Source organism: Bos indicus x Bos taurus, chromosome 6 (assembly GCF_003369695.1).
Source record: "Bos indicus x Bos taurus breed Angus x Brahman F1 hybrid chromosome 6, Bos_hybrid_MaternalHap_v2.0, whole genome shotgun sequence".
Taxonomy (NCBI): domain Eukaryota; kingdom Metazoa; phylum Chordata; class Mammalia; order Artiodactyla; family Bovidae; genus Bos; species Bos indicus x Bos taurus.
In genome coordinates, this window is record NC_040081.1 from 88,142,481 (window position 1) to 88,167,463 (window position 24,983).

Consider the following 24,983-nt stretch of genomic DNA (forward strand, 5'->3'; position numbering starts at 1 on the left):
CTTTAAAACTTCTCCTGCACTAGTATTTTCTCATTTAGAAATAGAGTTCTGCCTGACAATATTATTATTGGATAACTAAAAACATCAATTATGTAACTCTGCCTCCTTATCCTTTTAATTAATCAGTTTTGCAAAAGGATTGTTTAATTTATTATTCTTTCCCAAGATAGCGTTCTTGGAAAATGGAGTAAGACTATTCCAGTCTTACAAATAGGTGGAGCATGCGAAGAGTTGACTCATTGGAAATGACTCTGATGCTGGGAAGGATTGGGGGCAGGAGGAAAAGGGGACGACAGAGGATGAGATGGCTGGATGGCATCACTGACTCGATGGACATGAGTCTGAGTGAACTCTGGGAGATGGTGATGGACAGGGAGGCCTGGCATGCTGTGATTCATGGGGTCGCAAAGAGTCGGACACAACTGAGTGACTGAACTGAACTGAACTGAGTCAGAAGTGATTTATGTCATTTCTTTTGTCAGTTGCTAAGTCATGTCCAACTGTTTGCAACCCCATGGACTGCAGCATGGCAGGCTCCTCTGTTCTTCACCAGCTCCTGGAGTTTGCTCAAATTGATGTCCGTTGAGTCAGTGACGCCATCTAACTATCTCATCCTCTGCTGCCCCCTTCTCCTTTTGCCTTCAGTCTTTCACAGCATCAGGGGCTTTACCAGTGCATCTTTTCCAATGCCATTTGGCCTGGCCTATAAAATCTCCTGGCCAAAACACTCCCAATCTGAGGGCAATGTTAGAATCTATAGGTGTCCAAAAGACTGTTCTATACATCTGTGTCTCTTTTGCTGTCTCACATACAGGATTATCATTACCATCTTTCTAAATTCCATATATGTTGGGGGCCAGAGTGAGGTACTCCGCCCATGGCAAAGGTCATGAGGAAGGAGGCTCGACATACGCAAAGGCGGGATCGAGCCTCAGGAGTCCCCCTGGAAATCCTCGAGCGTCTACCCCCATAACCAGAGCCTGCCTACTTTACTACTTTGTGCTCTTACCTACACCTCTGACTTTACGGGGGGCTGTCCCCCACCACCTCTTTCGGAGAAGGAGTTAACCTAGAGCTCCAGTCAATAAAAACTCTTGGGTGTGACAAGAGTGTTTTAACCTACAAACTCCTCTGAAGGTTCTCTAGCCTGCCTGACAGGCTCCTCCGGCCACATGTGATTGCTGACAGCCTCCCAACCGTGAGAGGCACAAGATGCTTTAAACCCTCTAAAAACAGGTTCTTTAGAGAAGTTAGAAAACTATAAGTATAAGTATAGTGGGCTAATTAGAAATTGTGTTGGTGAAGGGTTTTTCATTTGTTGAGCCAACGTTTGTTGCTAAGTCTCCATATCCCCTGCCCTTACACACATTAATGAATATATAGAAGGAATAAGTATTAACCTTTGATATTAATCATGTTAGACCTTAGGCTAAGTAAATTCTTTCCTTAACTAAAACCCACTACACCCTCACCCTGTAGGAATGTAACTTTATTTGGGTGGCGTCTGTTTTGAGAATAATCAGGCCTGGAGAAATAAGTGTCCTGGTTGACTGACCGCTGTCACAAGGAGAGGGTCGTAAATTGTCAGCAGGCCCCCCTGGCCAGAAGATGATGTAACACCCCTAAGACCTCTGTATACATTTGTGTGAAGCACCTGGCTTTAATAAAAGTCAGGACTGCTGTCCCCACGTGACTTTTGTATAACATCTCAGTGTATAAAAACAGACTCTGGAAAATAAAGAATTGGGATCAGTTTCTCGAAATACTGGTCTCCCCATGTCTCTCTCTCCCTCTGGCTGAGTCTCCATCTGGAGCGCGGAACCCACCAAGCTTACTAATTTTGCCTGGGCTTCTAAGATCCGACCGGGGAGGCCTCAGTGTCTCCTCTCCTTCGGGAGAACGGAAGGACGCCTGCGGCCTACGTAAGTGGTGCAAGCTTCTTGTCTTGAAGTTTTACGCGGGGTATTGGTCCCCCGCGTAAACCAAGCTACTCAGCCTCTTTTCTCCACTGAATTTTCCTACTGAGCTATCCTCATTCTATCACTCTTTATATCCTTAATTAACGTTTAATTAAGCAATTGTTTCCTGATCTTCGCCGACGCCGTCTCTCCTTCGAGTACCCTGGATCAGCCGGGGCTGGTCCCCGGCACATATATATGCATTAGTATACTGTATTGGTGTTTTTCTTTCTGGCTTACTTTACTCTGTATAATAGGCTCCAGTTTGGTGGGAGACGGAGATGGAGAGGGTGGGTTGATTTGGGAGAATGACATTGAAACATGTGTAATATCATATATGAAATGAAACGCCAGTCCAGGTTTGATGCATGATACAGGATGCTTGGGGCTGGTGCACTGGGATGACCCAGAGGGATGGTATGGGGAGGGAGGTTGGAGGGGGGTTCAGGATGGGGAACACGTGTATACCCGTGGCGGATTCATGTTGATGTATGGCAAAACCAACACAATATTGTAAAGTAATTAACCTCCAATTAAAATAAAAAAAAAAAAAAGAATCTATAGGTGGATGAAGACAGAGCCTTTGCCAGCCTTGTTGCCAGAACTACTGCCTGCAGGCCCAATGCCTCCCCTTTCAACAGGACTTTATTGAAACAGATTTGATCCTAGTAAGCCACTGAGGGCAGACTTGTCTCCGAACTAATGTAGACATTCTCCTTATTGATCTCAACCTGACCCCATAATGCAGCTTCCACTTACCATTCTCAGATCTAGGCTTTCGGTACATTCTCCTTCTCTCCTGATCCCTTGATCTTTATCTCAACTAAATATTCCCAGTAAGTTCGAAATATCCTAAAATATCATGTCCCAAGTATGTCATGATCTTCACGTCTAAGACTCTTTATAGACCAATATGGATATTTCTAGTATGCTTTTTTCTCTCCATTTGTTTCCAACTAACTTATATTTGTCATTCAAGACTGAAATCATACAAGGTCTTTACTCTGATCTTATCCAGTTGGGATTGCAATCTTTCTTTTCTCACCCAAAGTATAATACACATATTTCTCTAACAATTTATTTTATAATGCATTATTTTGTTGTTTAATTATTTAAACTCTCCAACTAAACCTGTGAGTTCCTTAAGTGTAGAGTTTAGTTTGTTCATATACACACATACTAATTTGCGTGTGTGTGTTCAGTTCAGTTCAGTCACTCAATTGTGTCTGACTCTTTGTGATTCCATGGACTGCAGCACGCCAGGCCTCCCTGTCCATTACCAACCCCTGGAGCCTACTCAAACTCATGTCCATTGTGTCGGTGATGCCATCCACCCATCTCATCCTCTGTCATCCCCTTCTCCTCCCACCTTCAATCATTCCCAGCATCAGGGTCTTTTCCAGTGAGTTGGTTCTTTGCATCAGGTGGCCAAAGTATTTCAGTTCCAACATCAGTCCTTCCAGTGTATATTCAGGATTGATTTCCTTTAGGATGGACTGGTTGGATCTCCTTGCAGTCCAAGGGACTCTCAAGAGTCTTCTCCAACACTATAGTTCAAAAGCATCAATTCTTCGGTGCTCAACTCTCAAGTCTCTCAACTCTCAAATCCATTTGCGAGTCCAGCTCTCAAATGCATACATGACTACTGGAAAAACCATAGCCTTGACTAGATGGACCTTTGCTGGTAAAGTAATGTCTCTGCTTTTTAACATGCTGTCTAGGTTGGTCATAGCTTTTCTTCCAAGGAGCAAGCATTTTCTAATTTCATGGCTGCAGTCACCATCTGCAGTGATTTTGGAGCCCCCCAAAATAAAGTCTGTCCCTGTTTCCACTGTTTCCCCATCTATTTGCTAAGAAGTGATGGGACTGGATGCCATGATCTTAGTTTTCTGAATGTTGAGCTTTAAGCAAGCTTTTTCACTCTCCTCTTTCACTTTCATCAAGAGGCTCTTTAGTTCTTCGCTTTCTGCCATAGGGTGGTGTCATCTGCATATCTGAGGTTTTTGACATTTCTCCCAGCAAGCCCAGCATTTTGAATGATGTTCTCTGCATATAAGTTAAATAAGCAGGGTGACAATATACAGCCTTGATGTACTCCTTTCCCTATTTGGAACCAGTCTGTTGTTCCATGTCCAGTTCTAACTTTTGCTTCTTGACCTGCATACAGATTTCTCAGGAGGCAGATCAGGTGGTCTGGTATTCCCATCTCTTGACGAATTTTCCACAGTTTGTTGTAATCCACACAGTCAAAGACTTTGGCATAGTCAATAGGGCAAAAGTTGATGTTTTTCTGGAACTCTCTTGCTTTTTTGATGATCCAGTGGATGTTGGCAATTTGATCTCTGGTTCCTCTGTCTTTTCAAAATCCAGCTTGAACATCTGGAAGTTCATGGTTCACGTACTGTTGAAGCCTGGCTTGGAGAATTTTGAGCATTACTTTGCTAGCGTGTGAGATGAGTGCAATTGTGCAGTAGTTTGAGCATTCTTTGGCATTGCTTTTCTTTGGGATTGGAATGAAAATTGACCTTTTCCAGTTCTGTGACCACTGCTGAGTTTTTCAGATTTGTTGGCGTATTGAGTGTGGCACTTTGACAGCATCATCTTTTAGGATTTGAAATAACTCAACTGGAATTCCATCACCTCCACTAGCTTTGTTTGTAGTGATGCTTCCTAAGGCTCACTTGACTTCTCATTCCGGGATGTATGACTCTAGGTGAGTGATCACACCATCGTGGTTATTTGGCTCATGAAGATCTTTTTGTATAGTTCTTCTGTGTATTCTTGCCATCAGGAAGATTCCCTGGAGAAAAGAAGGTCTACCCCTCTCCAGTATTCTTGCCTGGAGAATTCCATGAACAGAGGAGCCTGGTGACCTACAGTCAATGGGGTGGCAAAGAGTTGGGCACAACTGAGCGACTAACATTTTCACTTCTACTTTTAACATATAAGTAAATATGTAAGTGTAATAGTAATATTATAGTAATGTATATAGAAAATGGCAGAGATAAAATGTTTTCTCAACTGGTATCCTAAAACAATAACAATAGCAAGTGATAAAACTCTTTATTTGTATTTTGTTGGGCTAAACTTGAAAACAGTAATACAATCTGTCTTCCTTTAAGTTCTTTGAGAGCTGTGAGACTTGAATAAGGTCAAGTAGAGAAGCTTTCTTATTAGAAAGAGTCAGTATAAATGGTCTTTCTTGTTTTTCAGTTTGCCAAGAAAAAAGCAATACGAGGCCAAGTTTTTCTCTGCTTTTCTCAATAAAAATAAATAAGAATGAAGTCATCAAAAATAACTGCTTCTCTTTCTGTTTTATAGAGTCAGCTTATGAACTACATCTGCTCTAAACAGGCTATTCTATCTAGCAAATTCACTCCATGCTGTGAACTGCCAGAACCATTTCGAGGAGAATGCATTATCAACTCAGAAAATGACAACAAACCTGATCTCTCGTCCCTGCCCCGTCGCAGGTTTACAGAGGATCAGTCTGTATGCAAACAATTCACTGACAAGCAAGATTTCTTCCTACAAGGGTAATAAAGCATTTTATAAAACCTTAATAAAGGGATATTGTATTTATGGATTCTTTGGGAGAAGTTGCAAACTTGAATGATGGCAGAGGCTAGTCAATATCAGTCAATGGTTAAATGGCCAAGAAGATACGCTCTGTGGAATCCAAGGTGGCAGCTACTATTTGGCTCTAGCTACTTGTGGCCATCTGGGAATGTACGCTTTGGGTGGTTGGATCAACTGCATTTGGAGGGGAGTTGAGGGTCTCTTGAGTTCTAAATGTAGACAACCAATATAGGAATTTTTAAAAACAGAGTGAGTGTCAAGTGTGTGCAAGCTTTGCTTTGAGACTTAGAGTCATGTTTAAGTAAGGGCCTCAGATTAGTATGGCCAGCTCTTCTGATTATTTTAATACCTACTATCAAAGCCATTGCATAACATTTCAAGATTAAAGAGATGGAATACTAACATCTCTGGTGCCCATGAAGAAGTACAAATTATTTGGGTCATAAAGCAAACTGATTTCAAGATACAATATTAAGATAGTATTATTGTGTGATTGAAATATTTCCAAAGTTACTGTGTAAAGTATTATTTGGAGCAACTAAATTCTAACAAAGCATAAAAATTTGAGTTTTCTTCAAAGTTTTCTGTTGAGTGACGTTAGCTATATTTCTGCAATTACATCTGACATTGGCTTATAAAAGTAAATGTCACTATCTGAACTCAATTTCCCTAGACTTGCATTTGGTACTGAAAAAGTGGATAGGCACAACTTAGTGGAAATCACATTAGTCTGTGAGTTGGGAGACCTGAGTTCCAGTCTAATTCAGTCATGCATCTGCTTTGAAATGCAGTTCAAGCCATTTAATTTCCCCAGGCTTCTAGGTTCCAACTATAAACTGAGGCAGTTAGATAAGGTCCCTCCTTAAGGCACTCTAAAGGTCCCTCCTGCAATTTTATGATTCCTTTAGAAGTATTCTATAGTCCAAATTTCTCCTTCTTGTAACCCAGAAGAAGGAATAGATTATGGACAAGGGGAAGATGGTGATTTAATACTTACAAAAATTGTAATATTTATAAAATCTAGCCTCAAAGGTCATTAGGAAAAATATTCTCATCTACACACTTGAAATGAATTTCTAGTAACAGTAAGGAGATACCCTGAGCCAAGAACTAAAGGTTATCAGAATATTTTAGGTTCAAGTTTGAATCTGCCCCTCACTGCTGTGTGACTTTGGAAAAATCACGTAATTTTATTGATTTGGTTTCCTTATCTCAAAACATAGCCAGAAAATCCTCCCTGCCAGTCACCCCAAATTTTCAAATACCTTAAAGTCAGTTAAAATATTGAATAAATTACATAGACGGCTTTTGAAAGAAAAATATGACTTCAGAAACTTACTTTAGTTTACTCTCTAATTTGCTTCATGTGGAAACAGGTTTCTTTATGAATACTCAAGAAGACACCCAGAGTTGGCACTTCCAGTCATTTTAAGAGTGGATACAGTATATCAAAATTTACTGGGAAAATGCTGTAAATTAGAAAATCCTCTGGAATGCTGTAGCCATGGGGTAAATTCCTTTTATAGAAACCTATTTCTCATATTTGTGGTGTGATTACAAATAGAGAAAAGTCCAGTGCTGCTAGTAGTGCCATGCTTTTATGATTATGCACGTTCTGCTTGCAAGCACTACACACAAACTCTGATTTCCGCCTAAACCGAAGGTCACATCATTACACAGCAGCGACTCTCTGTGTGAGTCACTGCCTTATAAATTCTGTGTTTTATGAAACATTCTCTGTGCAATTTTCTCCTTTCAGTTTGCTTGGCCTGGTAGCAGGTAGCATGAAAGCATAGCCTGTTAGGGTGAGGGAAGGTTGACCATTTCCACCAAGCAGACCTGGACACTGTCCCTGTTTCAAGCCAGAAAGCACACTGTTTGCAGGCAGTGGCTCCTGTTGTGCAGTTGACATGAAAAAGCAGGTGACCTTACAAATCTCTGACCAGGTGATGTCATTCACAGCTTTCCAGGAGCCAGGAGGGTCTGGCTTTTGTTATGCTAATGAGTGGCTTGAGCCTTTACAGAGAGGTGGGGATAGAGGGCGAAGGTATTTCTTGTTCTATCTGAGTCCAAGCAGGTACATCTGGCATCTTCCTGTTCTTGGAGAGAAATCTAAATGAAGGTGATTTAAGAGTTCTGTAGGTTAACAGTGGTCCCCGACCTTTTTGGCACCAGGGACCCACTTCATGGAAGACAATTTTTCCATGAACCGGCGTGGTAGGGAGGTGGGGGGAGATGGTTAGGATGATGCAAGCCCATTACACTTATTGTGCACTCTACTTCTGTTTTTATTACATCCGCTCCACCTCAGATCATCAGGCACTGGATCCTGAACGATCTGGTTAGCAACCTTTCAATGCATCACCTGTAGATTTCACAATCACCCTTACTATGATAATAGCCCCTTCTAGGAGGATGGGTGTTTAGAGTTTACAAAGTAGCGTTACAACCAGTGTCCTATTTTATTCTCACGGCAGCTTGGTAAGATAGGTAATGGCAGAAGTACTAGCTACACTTTATAGATGAAAGTATTGGGTTTCAGAAGGTTCAAGTGACTAGTCCAGTGCCACTCAGGCAAGAAGGGTTAAATCCAGATGAGCAGTTTGCAAATTGGGTAAATTTTTTACTATTGAACACTGCTTATTAGGATCAGGTGGACTGGGTCTGATTACTTAAGATGATAACCAGTGTTCCTAGCAAAGAGCTAAGTCTGCAAGGCCAATTGTATCTTCCCACTGGGATTTTATTTGCACTGTTCAAGAACTTTTTCAATTTGTATTTAGCTCTGAGAATTCCATGTGATTTCCTTCGATGTGTATTTGTGGAGTGCTTCACATCCGGCATGTGTTTTTATTAAACCGTTCTTCTTAATATGTATCTACATTTCTATATCTACATCCATATCTCCATATCTGTACTGTTTACATAAAAATGCTGTGTTATTAAAAATAACCAATATGTACACACATATTCTGATCAATTGAACTTTGATCTATAAATTACTTTTAAGGACCTCTTTCTGGCTTGATGAAAGACTAGCTTCATACTTGTAAAATATGCCATTTAAACCCACAAATGAGTTCACATCAGAGAAAACTAAATATCAATCTGGTTGTCCCACTTTTTTTCTCCACAAAGTACATGGCCATTCCTGTCATAGCAAAATGTGTTTTCTCAACATTTCCAAACTCACTGAGTAAATAAAACCCTGGGTTTAGTAAAACAGTTACATTAAACTATTACAGAAGATGATTTTGCAATCTAACCTCAAGATATATTGTCGCAATAATAGGCAAACACTGATTATCTTTATTTTTCAGGAAGGGATGTTTCAAAGAGTGGTTCGTGAAAGCCATGAGCGTGTGAAAAATCAGTGTGATTTACGTAAGAAATTAGGAGATAGTAACTTTCACGACAGGTATGCTTCTAAGATATTGTCCAGATTATGCTTGTTAGTGTTTGTTAACTTTTGCTGCTAAGAGTTGCTAAGAGTCTATATTCAACCTTAAAGCCTCAGAGGCCAAGGAAAAACTCAGTTCCAAATTAACCCAGCTATCCTTATCTTGATAAGATACTTGACTACATAACCTTGTGTGCTTTTACTTTGCTTTTTGGTCCAGTTTCCAGATTCCAATCAATGCCCAGAGGTTAGGGAGCCAGCAGGCCCTGACCCCCTTTCTGCAATCTCATAGGAGCCTCTACCTTTCACCTGTACATTTAGCTTGGGGCTTTGCCTGCAATTTGGAGTCAAGGCTGCAACAGAGATCTAATCTAGACTTTGTCAGTTTCAAGTCAGGTCACCATAGCACTACAGTATTTTCACCATCAAGAGAGGAAATAAATGGATACCTTAGTTATTAGTCAGAGGGAGTGCACAAAAAAACTCTGTGTGCAGAGAGCCTGGCAAATCCCATTTCTGTCAAAGATTGTATGCATGTGTGCTCGGTCGCTTCAATTGTGTCCAACTCTTTGAGACCCTACGAACGGTAGCCCACCAGGCTCCTCTTTCCATGGGATTTTCCAGGCAAGAATACTGGAATTGTTTGCCATGCCCTTCTCTAGGGAATCTTCCCAACCCAGGCATTGAACCCAAGTCTGTCTGGGTCTCCTGCATTGCAGGTGGATTCTTTACCCACTGAGACACTTGAGAAGCCCATGTTAAAGATTAAGTATCAAAAAATAAGCTAATTTTCAGTAATGTTTAAGATCTTACTAGTATAGTCAGACACGACTGAGCGACTTCACTTTCACTTTCCACTTTCCACTTTCATGCATTGGAGAAGAAAATGGCAACCCACTCCAGTGTTCCTGCCTGGAGAATCCCAGGGATGGGGCAGCCTGGTGGGTTGCCGTCTCTGGGGTCGCACAGAGTCGGACACGACTGAAGCGACTTAGCAGCAGCAGCAGCAGTATAGTCTACTTAGAAGCAGAGTACTGGGGAAAAATTCAGTTTGATACAGTGTCCCTAATGTTGAACTTAAATGACTGAAATAATGGAACCAGAGAAATTATTCTCATTTCAGACAGAATATTTGTTTTCATTTTCTTTTAACTATTGTGTTTGTTAATGTCTAGTTTAAGGATTAGACCCATGGCTCTCACACTTTAGAATGCATCAAAACTACCTGGAGGATTTGTTGAAACACAGCTCTCCTCTAGAGTTTCTGAGTCAGTAAATCTGGGATGGTGCACGAGAATATGTATTAATATTTCTAACAAGTACCCAAGGATACTGATACTGCCAATCCAGGGGTCATACTTTAAGAAGCAGATACATTCTTTCCCTAACTCCATTATAACATAAATGCAGTAAATGATTCTGATATTCTGTTGACCTCAAGTCCAGTTTTGTAGTCTTTCTCATTCAAATCTTTCCCTGAATTCCTCATTCCCCACCACTATCCTAGTTCAGGTCACCACCCTCTCTCACTTGAATTACTGGCATGGCTTTTCCTTCCCTCACTCTGCCATTTGCCACTTCTAACTGATTCTTTATATAGCAACCGTAATGATCTTAAAAGCACCGTAAAGCTGCTTCTAGAGTTAAGCTTTCTTCTTTCCCCTCTTTTCAATTTCCAATCCCCCCAGTTAAGAAAAACAAAATCTCACTCAGTCTCTTTCTAAATGCTCCACTCTTACATGGGTCATTTACTCCCCTTTACATGGGTCATTTTTAGTTATTGTCAGGCTCTCAGCTCCCATGTCATTTCCTCTGGGAGGCCTACCTGACCTCCCTGAGATGGAATTAAATGCCATTCCATGTATACCTATAGCATTCTGTGTTCCTCTCATCACACTGAGTGTACTCTTTTATCTCCCCAACTAGGGTGTGAGCCCATGAGACCAGGAAATGTTTCCTGATTGCTGCTGTAGCTTCTGTTCCTACATATCACAGACAACTAATACATGCCTTAAAGACCTGTGCATATATTTATTTCAGAAGCTGTTTACTCTGAGTCTGATTTTACAGTCACCCACATTAGCTATCATACAATCCTTGATCCTATGTAGAAAAAACTGGTTCAGAGTAGAGCAATGTGTGATGTGGAAAGAGAATTCTGGGTCTACTGAAGAAGCCACCGAACCACTGAAATAGGAGCTAAAAGAAAAGACTTATGCCCAGTTTAATAACTTGCTCATCCCACATCAGAGACAAATATCAGATGATGACAAACACTTTGTAGAATTCTTCATTTGAGGCACAGAGTCATTGCCAGGAATAAGAAGACATTATTTTTTCAGGCTTATAGTCCTTTATACGAAGAAAGCCCCACAACTGTCTGCTCAGGAGTTGATTGTACTCACAAAGAACATGGCAGCTGCTGCCACCAAGTGCTGCCCACTGAATCAAGAGCACCAGTTTGTCTGCATGGAGGACTCAGTAAGCACACCCTTGGCTGCATGTTTGCCTATCGTGGGAAGTTCTGAACTCCAGGCCCCAGCATCAATCTCATGTCAGTGGACACATCTGTGAGTTGTCACTGGACTCAAATAATTCTGTCCTTGGGAGAATTTCTTTCTGGTTGGTTCATGTCAATTGTCTTTGATTGACAGCGGGGGTAAGACCGTCACTTTGCAAAAACTGGGAATGTCAGATTCATCAGACCTTTGCCTGGATCATATCTCAAGATCTATTCCTTGGCTTTTCAAGTCAACAAAAGTGATTTTGCTGATTTCAGACTAACTCATCCTAATCAAAAATGTAGTAAAAAACAGCCAGTTTTCCTCTGTGTATCTCCTTTACTCTCACACAATTATCATGCACACTTCCAGCACCAGATGTGTGAGTATTTTTTTCTGATAAAATATAATTGTTTTGGTTGCAGATTTAAAATTTTTATTATCCAGCTCTGTCTTCCTTTTATTTTAAATTTTTATTAACAATCATGCCTTCCTTAGGGAACTTGTGGTTTATATTCCTAAAACCTTGCTTTTAAGTGATCTCTTTGGTTACTGTGAAAATGTATAAACTTGTAAATTGAATGCTGATGCTCTATGGTTTCAGCCACTTCATCCCCACATACATAAGTGACAGGGCATTTGTGTGGTCATACTCAGAGAAGCATAGAGCAGGCTTGCAGTCAGCATTAGAGTAAGTATCAGACACCACAAGGGGAGCAAGGCAAGGTGACTGTTCTAGAAGAAGACAAGAAAATTAAAGAGGTAACTGAAAGAAGATTCAGGGATTCCTTTCACCATTCATTTATTCATTGTTTCCAATAATTCAACAAATGTTTCTACAGGATTTTCCATATACCAAGTTTGATGGTGGTTACCAATGTCCAGTTATAAAACATAGAAACACATTGGATTTGAGCATTTGAAGTAAGAAATCCAATCATCAGTCTTATATCTGGATCAAATTAGCAGTTGTGTTGACCAGAGGCTTGATTTTAACTTGATGCAGCATAAAGAACTCCTGCCTCAAGCCAACACTTGTCTGTAAACTGGTCTGGGAAGGAATTTGAGAGATGGGGTCCAAGGGAACTCACCTTGAGGATAATAGGAAGGTGGGGGTCAAGGTTCAGAACTAGGCTTCACCTGACACTCTTGCTCTTTCCCAGATGATAAAATTCAGGGTGAGTTTAGCAAAAACCAGAATTTGAGAATAGTTTTCTATGGATAAAAAAAATAATCCTAATGACCACAAAACTTATGGCTCTTATTTTAATTCTTTTCTGGGGAAGGCAAAGTTAATTCTTGGAGCTTTATGCAGAAGGCACGAGGCAGAGCCCATCAATGCTGCTGTGGGTCACTGCTGTGATGACTCGTATGCCTTCAGAAAGCCTTGCTTTGATGACCTGCAAGTTGATGGAACTTATATTTCTTCCCCTTTATCCTGTGACCAAGTCATCAACCTTAAAGAGGACTTGTGCAAAGCTCAAGAGGAGGAATTACAAACTGAAAAGCAAAAGTAAGGATCTTTTTGTACACACAGCAACAGCAATGACAAATACGCAATTAATTGAAATCAGTCCACCTCCTGACAGTGGGACAGGTTCCCCTTTAGTGCCCACCCTCCCTTCTCACTCTCCTCACATGCATCTTGTCCTCAGGAGAAAGGAGACTGGTCCTCATAGTTCTTTCTCCCTCAAGATCAACAGAAGTGCTAGCTTACTTCTAACTAAGTTATTTATTCTAAGACTTGCTCTTGCAGGGTCTAAATATTATTAGTCCAAGAATATCATCTTTCCAAGTGAGGCCAAGTTTTTGTTGCCTTGAGAATCAACACATTCTTGTTGTCAGCAAGCACAAGGTTGTCACTTGTTCTGTTTTATCACAGTATTTAAAATTCATAAACCAACCGACCCTTGAAGTCCTTTCTTAGCTCCCAAAGTGAACTGATCACAAACTAGTCTTTAAAACTTTTCAGTAAGCATCCGATGACCATTGTAACACTTAGTCAACCATTCTTTCTTTAGCCCCAGCTAATGTGAGCATAGAATACTTTACTTTTGGAGTTCAAGGTTTGCTTTCCCTTGAGGAAATTTTCTGGTACAAATAGGCACCCTTTATGTATGTCATCTTACCAAATCCTGACCACTGATTTAGGAGGTAGATGATATTATTACCCCATTTTAATTGTGAGGGAATTGAGGCTAAGAAGGCAAGAAGAACTGGTATGAGATCATGCAGTAGGTAAACAAGTTGCTGAAATGGAATTTGTACCCAGGCTATTTGGCTCAGAGCACATATGCTTAACAACCAACAGGTAGCTGTTAGTGCGTCCTCCTCAAAGGGTTATAATGCTGGTTATAATTTTTAAAACTTGAAACTCTTCATGTAAAGGCTAGATAATAAAAAGTATGAAATACTAGGAAGCATCCCTGTTCTGGTGAATTCATGGTGTTCTGTATGGAGAAAGCAATAACATAGAGACTGATAATGTAGAGATTTTTAGAATATTCTGGGAAAATACATATTGGGAAATAAGAGCCAGGCTTGACAAAGCCCTCCATTTCCTGGGAAGTGGTAGGGGCTCTCCCCTATATAGTTCTGGCTGATTGTCAAAGCATAAGTCCACATACACATGAAAAGGAAAAAAAAAAGTGAAGGGATTCCTGGAAGGAAAAGACAAAATTCAGCGTGATTATAAAGAGAAGGCAGAAATAAAGTCATGCAATAAGATAGAGAAAATAGAAAGAGAATTCTGGTTCAGGAGAAAAGAATTTAAAATTTAGTGAAGAAAAATACAGAGTTGAAGGGTTAAGACCTAAGATAGAAGGGTTAGACATAAGATAGTTAAAACTTAAGATTAGAGTGTGCTTCAAATGAAAGGATGGATAGATATAATGAAAATAAAAGATCAATATCACTGCAATGACGAACCAGAAACAATTTGGTGTTGAGGATTAAAAATAGGATCTAAGATTTAAAAAGGTAAATTGAAAACTAAAGGAATACATAGAATTAGCGGACTTTTTAAACAGCAGTCAAGTTGAGAGGTAGAGAGATGGGGAGGTGGAGGTGGGAGGAAGTGGAGAGGAGATAAATCCACTGCAAGCAGATCACGAGTGCGTGACAAGTTACGGGAGGTTTTGCGTCTAGCTTCCAAATGTCACAGAGTCCCCTGCTATGGAAAAGGCAGCTTTTATATTCGGAGTGTCAAGGAAAGGTAACACGATGCTGACACCTCTGCTCTAAATCTCATTCCCAGACTTGCATTCTCATAATGGGAGCCTTTCTCCCCACTTACCTATCCTAGATCAGTGAGTGTTTCTCCTTGTTTAGATAAGCTCCTTGTCTGCTTTGGAAGCTCAGTGGTCCCTCTACTGGTGCCTCTGGGAAAGTGCATGCAGAAGCCAGTTCGCCCAGCAGGATCGAGGAGAGCCCAACAGTTCAGTGTGTCTGAGGCATAGGTGAGCGAGAGAAGAGAAATTCTGGGGATTGAGACTTGAGGGGTTGGGAGGAGCCAAGCTATGAAGACACCTGGAATCCCCAAAGCTCGTGAGGAAAGAGAAGAAGGGTACCTATGAGGGAGCCTGCCTACCTCCTCTGTCTTCTCTGTTATTGTTAAATCTACAGCTCAAATCCTCAGGGAAGTTCTAAAAATGCTCATCCATTATTTACTGAATGAGTAAATGGGTAGATAGGTAAGAGGTTGTGACAATGTACCATTTACTGTGGGAATCAGGGAGAGGGAGACAACGGTTGGAAACAACCAATACTTGGAAACAGACAGTTCCAAGTTGTGCTATTACTATAATTATCCATTATCTTTGCCATCATTTGATGAAGTAATTAATATAATTACTCACATTATTTTTGCCATTATGTACTGAGTGCCTTCAGTATGTCAGTTACTGTACTCAGTCTTTTAACATTGTATAATTTTTGGTCTTCACAAAAACCTTGCAAAGTATTGTATGTTGTTGTTCAGTCACTAAGTCATGTCTTACTCTCTGTGACTCCAAGGACTGTAGCCTGCCAGGCTCCTCTGTCCATGGGATTTCCCAGGCAAGAATACTAGAGTGGATTCCTTTTCCTTTTCTGGGGGATCTTCCCGGACCAGGTATTGAACCCGCATCTCCTGCGTTGGCAGGCGAATGCTATAGGTATTCAAATTCTCTTTTTGTAGATTAAGGTCAGGGAGGTCAAAGTATCGTACTCATCATCAGAAACACTAGTGAGTGGAGGACCTAACTTGAGCCGAAGTAAGTTTGACTACAAAGTTCGTGCCTTTTTCATGACATTGGAAGGAAAGAGAAGTCCAGATTTTGCATGAACCTGCGGTTAAAACCTCTGCCCCTCCTGTACTGGCTTTAGCTACTTGGAGCTCTGAATTCATAGAAGCCCCAGTAGGTGCTGGGAAATAGGGTAGTCTCACTATGTAGGTATGCATGGTGGTTAGTTTTTGTAGCCTGGGACTGAAGCTATCCTGTGCTTTTATAGGTTGGTCAGTGAATTTCAGCATCATGAGCAATACTGGTTCTGTGGGAAAATATTTTCTGAGACAAAATTCACCAAAATTCCAGTGGAAAATAGCCTATATTTCTCACTTTGAATAATCAATGTGTTAAAAACTGATAATTATTATTCAAAGATAGTATCAACTGTTTTGACTATGCATCATACATAACCGCACAGACTTGAACGATACAGAGATACAAGGCAGTGTTTCCTCTCAAGTGGGATCAAGTTTAGGTCTAATGGGAAAGTTGAATATGTGCATACATCAGCTATACTTTAATAAAAAATAATTTAGCAAAAGATCAAATATGTGCAGAACAGTTGGGTAGGAAACGAAATGCTTATACTATTGTATTTCTTTGTAAAATTTAGAAATATTTTATTTTTAAAGTAATACATAATCACTGCAGAAAATTTAGAAAATACAGAAAAGAGAAGAAAATCATAATACTTTTATTCCAACACTGCAGAAATACCCATAATAAATATATATACAGTGTAGGAGTATAGAATGTCATACACGTATACAAGTCCACACTCCCATGGATGCCCTCTGTCCCTCCATCTATGGTTTGAATGCTTAATAATGCAAGCTTTGCACACTTGTGCTACTACCTGCTTATACAGAGCCATCAGTTCAAGCAATTATCTCTGAGTCCACAGGGGAGCACTTAGGAAACTCCTGTCGCCTCACTCCCTGAATTCTCCAGGCGTGATCCTTGGCACCACTCCTGTGCCACTGGGATCAGCCGTGCCCTCCAGGTACTGCTGTTCTCCTGTTCAGCACCAGACTGCATCCCTTTATGTTTTGTTGTTCAGGGAAAAAATAATACCTTCCCCAGACCCCAGGATTCTACTTGTTTAGTCGCTGTTGTGTCAGTGCTGCTTCTGTCTTAGTGGTGTGCAGAACTTTAGTGAAAGTACTCACACAGCCCCCTTCCAAAGCGTTATCCTGATTCCACAGAACTCAGAATCGAGTCTAATGGAGGCGCAGCTGGGGAACCGCTGAATTACTCCTGTCTTCTACTGCCCAGGCCTTTCTTAATGGGCGGAAGTCTGTGAACCTGACTTCTTGTTTCAGGACAGGTTCTCATAAGTAGTTCTCACTCCTCAAGTGCTTTCTGAGAGGGAAGCTCACTGCACGGGCTTGTTATATTTGCCCAGAACTATACTATGCCCAAGGAGTTGAAACTACTCCTACAAATTCAAAGTGGAGATGACACAGAGCCTTATTTTAAGGAGGTGACAGAGGGCAGTACATTAGGTAGCATTTATAAATTATCAGCACATTGTCTGAAACCTAGCAAATATCAATACACTCAAAAGATGTTGGCTGTTCCATTGTTGTTTTTTTTTAGTGTTAAAAAATAGAATGTACACGTTAGTCTTCAAAACAGCCATTTTAATGATTTTTTAATATTCCAGTATGTGGGTACAATGGTGGCTCAGCAAAAAAGAATCTGCCTGCAATTCAAGAGAGGTGAGCTTTGATCCCAGAATTGGGAAGATCCCCTGGGGAAGCAAATGGCAACCCGCTCCAGTGTACTTGGCTGGGAAATCCCATGGACAGAGGAGCCTGGTGGGCTTATAGTCCATGGGGTCACAAAAGAATCGGATATGACTTAGTGACTAAATGACAACAAGAACACATGGGTACAATAATGAATTTATTCCCTGTTTCTGGGCATGAAAATTGTGTCATAAATTGTGGCAATGAATATTTTTGTACATATGTCTTTGTCCCCTCTCTGATTTTTTTTTTCTGGATTCCCAGGACTTAGAATTAGGGGTTAACATGGAGTTAATTAGAATCTCCTAGTCCTTTGACTGTGTTTTGCTGGCGCTCAGAGGATACAGTGATTGCGTGCTTCTCAAACCCACCTGTATTAATAATAGTTTCTGAAAAGAAACTTGGCTTGTGTTTCCTTATTCTTTTCAGCCTTTCCGATGGTCCACCTTTTGTGGAGATGTGGACCATCTCTTTGTCCATTATCAAGGTGGGGCTAGGGTGGAGGTTGGAGAAGGAAATGGCAACCCACTCCAGTGTTCTTGCCTGGAGAATCCCAGGGACAGCGGAGCCTGGTGGGCTGCCGTCTATGGGGTCGCATAGAGTCAGACAGGACCGAAGCGACTTAGTAGCAGCAGCAGCAGGGTGGAGGTGGGAGAGGGTGGAGCTGAAATGGGAAGATCAGAGGCATGTTCAGAGGGCTATCCAGTTAAGCTAAGTTTCTGTCTGATTGTTTAGATCGATCAGGGTTCTATGGCCATCTGGCCAGGGCTGTTTTTGTGCGTCCTGTGGGCACCACTTGGATAAGCCAAGCCTGGGAGCTGCAGAGGGCCACCTTGGCTTCTCCATTGTCCCCAACTTCACCCCTGCTTCCCTCCCTTTGCCCAGTGCCTGCGCTGGTGTCACATACACGTTGGAGACTTCACTGTAGACGACTGTCAGGCAGCAAAGGCTTGGTGGCATTTCACTCCAGGAGTCAGGCGACTCAGAGTCACCTTGCTTTGGGCCAGCTGCCTGCACTGAGACCTCAGGGAGAAGAAAAGGGCTTTTCGCTGGGCTGGACAGTGAGACTGATGCGATGCACACCTGCTCTTCTGCTGGCTGGTCCTTCTTCGCCATCATCTCTAGCTGATGGCAACTGGCACAAACCGTGTCTGCCAGCCACCCAGGGCAGCCCAGCCTAGCGGTGGGGCGGGGCTGGAGTCCTCTGTCTTGTGATAGAAGACTTATATAATATCCTTCGTTTTGCCTCTTGGTAGAAAAAGCCTAAAATATTAATATTTGTTGGATCCATGGTTTAGAGTGTCATAGAAATAGCTACTTGAAGCTTTGAGATACTTTTTATTATACCTATTCAAGCACAAATAAGGCCACTAGATGTTTCCAATTTGAATTTGGAAATGAAGACCAAGCAAAGGTTTTTGGGGGGATAAGCAATAAAATATGGATTGAGGTACATTTTCCCTACTCTTCACACCTTATTTTCTTTGTAGTTAAATCTTTCTTGATCAGAAAAAAAAGATAACATATTTTATTAAACAGACAGAGACCAGGTTTTAATTTTGAATATTCAAAGTAATTGAATCACTGACATTTATATGGTTGTTGGGAAACTGTTCTGTAAGAGACATCTGAGTTGACTGTCAAACTACTAAAGTTTCAAATAGTGTATTGGCTTTATCATTAATAGCATCTAAAGGGCCCTCAATGTCCAGGTGTGTTATATTTGAAATATTTATTGGGAAGTTAGTTTTTTAGGATAAATGTTGTTCACAAGAAAATACTATAGGAAAAGCTAATGTATAACCTATTTTCTACCCAATGTAATAAAAATAGAAAAAAGCATTTATCCTAGTAACAATTACATAAAGATAATTAAATTTACTATAATAGGTATATTGATGAGATATGCTTGAATAAACATGTGGAATAAACATGAAGATGGAGATAGACATTGTGAAAATTGTGAGAACATCAGGTCGTTTTCAGATCCTTTAAACTTGAGAGTGAGAGCTAGGCAAAGGTGTGGGTGGTGTGCGGCTTTCAATAAGTAAGGCAGGTTTGCAAGCTGGCCTTCTAGAACTCAGTGAGTGCTTGTTTTTTTTGCCACTCATTTCTTATTCAGACTCCTCAGCAACCTTGTGAAGCAGAAACTGTATGCAGCAGAGATGCAGTTCCAACCAATTACTGTGGATTTTGCTCACCTGGTGGAGACGTGCTGTCAAGCAGAGAAAAGTGAAACATGCTTCCAAGAAGAGGTATCCCTGTTTCCTTGTTTATTCTCTTAGCATTCGTAGGGGTTATTAAGTTAAAAAAAAATTCTCTGTTCTAGTCATGAACGGACTGGGAGAAAATCCCAGTCTCAGTGAATTGGTGTAACTAAGTATTTTGGTTGAAGATACACTAATATTTATGTTCATTTGCAGAAACTAGGTGTGTTAGACACGAAAAGAGATAAACAGAAAGTCACTGATCTTAGATGAACTGAGATGTTTCGGATTGGGGGTGGGGGGGAAGAAGGATGAGCAAGACTCTGGTCACTGTAGAGAAAAGGTGTCCGTGGAAATATAGAGAAATTTTAAACAAGTAACAATTTAAAGGCCTGTCTGGGCAAGCTGTAGCTTTGTTTTAGAAATTTCTGGGGGCACAATCAGAAAGAGTCACTAAAGGTAGTTTGGGGCTTAACTAGGAGACCAGGTGAAAAACATTGTGTTTTCTCAGTGGCAGATCATTAGAATAGGCGGTTGAAGAATAGAAAGAGAAACTACGATCAGAAGAAAGTGTCTCTGTGCATATCCACTAAACTGACTACCAGGTGATTGTTTTGTGTTATCAATCTAATTATATACAGTTAACAAGCAAATGACTTTTCATAAGATGGTAAAGTTGTGTGACTTAAATTTCTAAGAATATCATGGTGATCCTACCATCACTCTGAGGTACAGAAAATTCATGTAAATTCATGGAGGGAACCTGGGATGGCCATTCTCCTGCAGATATGACGTGAGAAACAGAAATTCAGTTATAGTAGGTTATAGTGTCTGAGTAGAAGAATCCAAGTATATGGTTAAATATATATATATATAATAAAGCAGCCTTTACAGTCAAAACAGGTTGGGGCTAGTTAAGGCTGGGGTTTAGCAATGGCCTAGGGAAACATTTTCACAGGTAACAATTTTCACAAATGCCTTAATTACCTTCAGTGGCTCTTTTCTGGGCTTCCCTCATAGCTCAGTTGGTAAAGAATCTGGCTGGCTCTTTTCTACTTTTTCAACTAAACTGTACATGTGCTTATGTTAAAAGTCACATATCTATAGTCTAAGCCAAAGAACTGGTGCTTTTCAATTGTGGTGGGAGAAGACTCTTGAGAGTCCCTTGGTCTGCCATGAGATCAAACCAGTCAATCCTAAAGGAAATCAATCCTGAATATTCATTGGAAGGACTGATGTTGTAGCTGAAGCTCCTTTACTTTGGCTACATTATGCCAAGAGCTGACTCACTGGAAAAGACCTTGATGCTGGGAAAGATTGAAGGCAAAAGGAGAAGAGGGAGGCAGAGGATGAGATGGTTAGATAGCATCACTGATTCAAGGGACATGAATTTGAGCAAATTCCAGGAGATAGTGAAGGGCAGGGAAGCCTGGTGTGCTGCAAGCCATGGCATCGCCAAGAGTCAGACACCACTTAGTGACTGAACAATAACCATAATCTGTGGCTCAGCTGGTAAAAAAATCCACATGCAATGTGGAAGATCTGGGTTTGATTCCTGGACTAGGAAGATCCCCTGGAGAAGGGAAAGGCTACCCACTCCAGTATTCTGGCCTGGAGAATTCCACCAAGTGTATAGTCCATGGGGTCGCAGAGAGTTGGACACCACTGAGAGCCTTTCACTTTCACTTTCATAACCTTGTCAAAAAGGTAGTCAAACTACTGCCCTCTGGCTAACTTAGCTTCCCTCCCTGTTTATGTAAATAAGGTTGTGTGGGCACACAGCCCTGCCCATTTATTTACATGTTGTCTGCGTTGCTTAAAACAGCAGAATTGAATAGTTGTAAAATTGAGTAGTTGTGACAGAGACTGAATGAACTACAGAGTTCCAAATATCTGGCTGTTCACAATAAGAACTTTGCTGACTGCCAGACTAGCTGATACACAAAATGAAAACAGTCACAAATGTCCATTTTTTCATTTTAAAGCCCTTTTACTTTTTGTATTTAGAAAATACATTGCTACCTGAGTGACACCAGTAATAACAACTATTGTAGTTTTATTATATATCTTATATAATATATATATATTATAGTTAATAATATTGTAATATCTTTGTATGGGGAAGAAGGTGGTCAAAAAGTACAAACTTGCGATCAGTTACGAGATAAACAAATGCCAGGGATATGATTTGCAACATGATAAATATAATTAATACTTGTTCTTGTTGTTCAGTCGCTGAGTCGAGTCTGACCCTGCAACTCCACGGCCTGCAGCACGCCAGGCTTCCGTTGTCCTTCACTATCTACCTGAATTTGCTCAAATTCATGTCCATTGAGTCAGTGATGCTACCTAACCATTTCATCCTCTGTCACTCCCTTCTTTTTATGCCTTCAGTCTTTTCTAGCATCAGAGTCTTTTCCAATGAGTCAGCTCATAAACACTTTTTCAGAAAGGCCTGTACTTAAGAATTCCCTAGAGAATTTTCTTGACATGTTCTTGCTCATAAAGAAGAATACTTCTTGCTGGAACTATTTCACCAATAGCATGATAGGAAGATTTCTGTGTGCTTTTTCCTACACTTTTTGTCGAACAACCATTTTCAACTTAATGGTTGAAAAGCCCAAATTTCCTCCCTTCCCTCTCTGCTTTAGGATTTCTCCACATATTAAGGAAGCAAATAGGAGCTATCTGAAGAATATATCATAATAACTATCATTTGCTAGATTAACTTCTTCAGATAAAAAATGGATTATCTGTAATTATGCATCATCTATAAAGTTTCATGAAGTTTATCTCCTTATGATTATTCTAAGGCAGTGATTCTGGAATATTTGTGTGCATCAGAGTTGCTTGGAGGGCTCGTTAAAACAAAATCAGTGTTTTTTACTCAAAGGATTTCTGATCAATAGATCAATAGATCTGGGGTGGGGTCTGGAAAGTTCCCAGGAGCTGCTGATGCTACTGGTTTGGAGAAGACTTGAGGAACCACTTTAGGGTGAAAGCAGATAATCATAAACTAGTCCCCCATCCCCTCCCAATATTTTCATATATCTAACTCCTAGTGAGAAGTTAGAACCAAGGACAGTAACAAAAATAATGAAGCAATTGAAAAGTAACCCATTTATGAAAAGAAGTGAAAGAATTTGAGGACATTAAATAAAAAAGGTAAGACTGGAATATTAAAAAAACAACTTTATGTTACATGAATAGGCTTAGCCAAAAATATAGGACTATATAATCAAAAATATAAAATATAGGAATATAATATCTTGGAATCTTATCAGCAAGAATTTGTGTGACTCTGTGTGTGTCTCTGTTTGTGGAAGAGGCCTAGGTTTGACTGTAGTGCAAAGGAATAATTCCTAGTGGCTTTGGGGGTCTCCAAAGTCCCCCAGGTAAAGTCTGTGTGATCGGTTGTGTCCGACTCTTTGTGACCCCATGGACTGTAGCCCACCAGGCTTCTCCGTCCATGGAATTTTCCATGGAAGGATATTGGAGTGGGTTGCTGTGCCCTCCTCCAGGGGATCTTCCCAACCCAGGGGTAGAATTTGAATCTCCTGTGTCTCTTCCATTGGCAGGTGGATTCTTCACCACGGTGCCACTTGTGAAGCCTTAGAAGTGATGAGGCTTACCCAATTAGTCTGTAGATTTTCCAGTTAGACTAACTGCTTCGGGGACCTACAGGCATTTTCTTTGTTTGAATAGTCAGTTATGTGAACCTGTTCTGCCTGCTAAAGGATAAAGTCGGCAGGCTTGAAGATTGCCTTTCTAGCTATGACTGGTGGGAGGATAAAACATTTTTAGACAAGATGGAAGACATTCTGAGAAGTAAACCAGAATGCAGGAAAAATCCAGGGAGAAAACAGTGAGCCGAAGTTAATGTTGGAATGTCAATAAGAATAAGAATGAAACAAAAAGAAGGAATAAAATAAGAAACTCAGCCATACAAGGTGAATTTGAATCTTCCAAAGAACAGGAATCTCATATTTCATGAGGTAATAATGTGAATTGCAGACATCAGCAGTTTTAAGAAGAAAAATACTCAGATCAGAGGGGAATGATAATTATAGCCTGAGATAATTATCTGTCAGCCAACAGAATATAACATAGAAGAAGGTTAACAAGAATTAGCAGAAATTTGGGCAGGTTGAAATGATGGTTTGAAAAATAATATATGAAATTTAATAATAAAAAAAGCAGTGCTCTGCTTTTAGTTGTGACTCAACACAAGTTCATGTGAAAAGACTTGCTGTTTTAAGTAGCCTCTGCTTACAGTTTGCGGAAAAGGAGATGGCACCCCACTCCAAAACTCTTGCCTGGAAAATCCCATGGACGGAGGAGCCTGGTAGGCTGCAGTCCATGGGGTCGCTAAGAGTCGGACATGACTGAGGGACTTCACTTTCACTTTTCACTTTCATGCATTGGAGGAGGAAATGGCAACCCACTCCAGTGTTCTTGCCTGGAGAATCCCAGGGACGGAGGAGCCTGGTGGGCTGCCATCTATGGGGTCGCACAGAGTCGGACAGGACTGAAGCAACTTAGCAGCAGCAGCAGCAGCTTACAGTTTGATGGGTCTATTATTAAAGCTACTGCAATCCTGGGATGCATTTCTGGAGAAAAAGCAAGGATCAGAGTAAGCAATGTGATATCTCGGTCATATGGATCCAGTCATTCTGAGATACTGTATTTAGTTTCTTTTATATAAGTAATACATGAACATGACTAAAGCAAGAGTCCAGACAGAAAAGCAGGGTACATTTCCCATTCCCAAAAGATAAGCAATTTAAATCTTTCCTATTAGTACTCCTAGTGATTAGTGTTATTACTTTGCTGCTGCGTCGCTTCAGTCGTGTCCGACTCTGTGCGACACCATAGACGGCAGCCAACCAGGCTTCCCGTCCCTGGGATTCTCCAGGCGAGAACACTGGAGTGGGTTGCCATTTCCTTCTCCAATGCATGAAAGTGAAAAGTGAAAGTGAAGTCGCTCAGTCGTGTCCGACTCTAGCGACCCAATGAACTGCAGCCCACCAGGCTCCTCCGTCCACGGGATTTTCCAGGCAAAAGTACTGGAGTGGGGTGCCATACTTCTTAAAATATTGCTATCATTTAAAGAATATAGTGTGTTTACACTGACTTCAACAATACCACTCGTAGACTTTTAATATATTTTTAGGTAAAGTGTTTTTCTTTTTTTGATTATATTCTTCCTTGGTTCTTACATTTCAGTCAGCATCTAGTGATTTTCCATAACATAATTAACATCTAAATTTCCTTCAATTTCTTTGCCAGCTTTCCTTTTAAAAGCTATACCATTATTTC

General features: G+C 40.7%; 1 protein-coding gene across 1 annotated transcript in view; it reads left to right on the forward strand.

Annotated features, from left to right (window-relative positions):
* The window catches only part of LOC113894375 (alpha-fetoprotein-like), a 52,922-nt gene that overhangs the window by 23,116 nt on the left and 4,823 nt on the right, over positions 1–24,983 (forward strand). Inside the window, 6 exon segments of the mRNA XM_027544729.1 lie at positions 5,280–5,494; positions 6,914–7,046; positions 8,858–8,955; positions 11,280–11,418; positions 12,725–12,951; positions 19,580–19,712. Of these exon segments, the coding sequence (XP_027400530.1) occupies positions 5,280–5,494; positions 6,914–7,046; positions 8,858–8,955; positions 11,280–11,418; positions 12,725–12,951; positions 19,580–19,712 (945 nt within the window).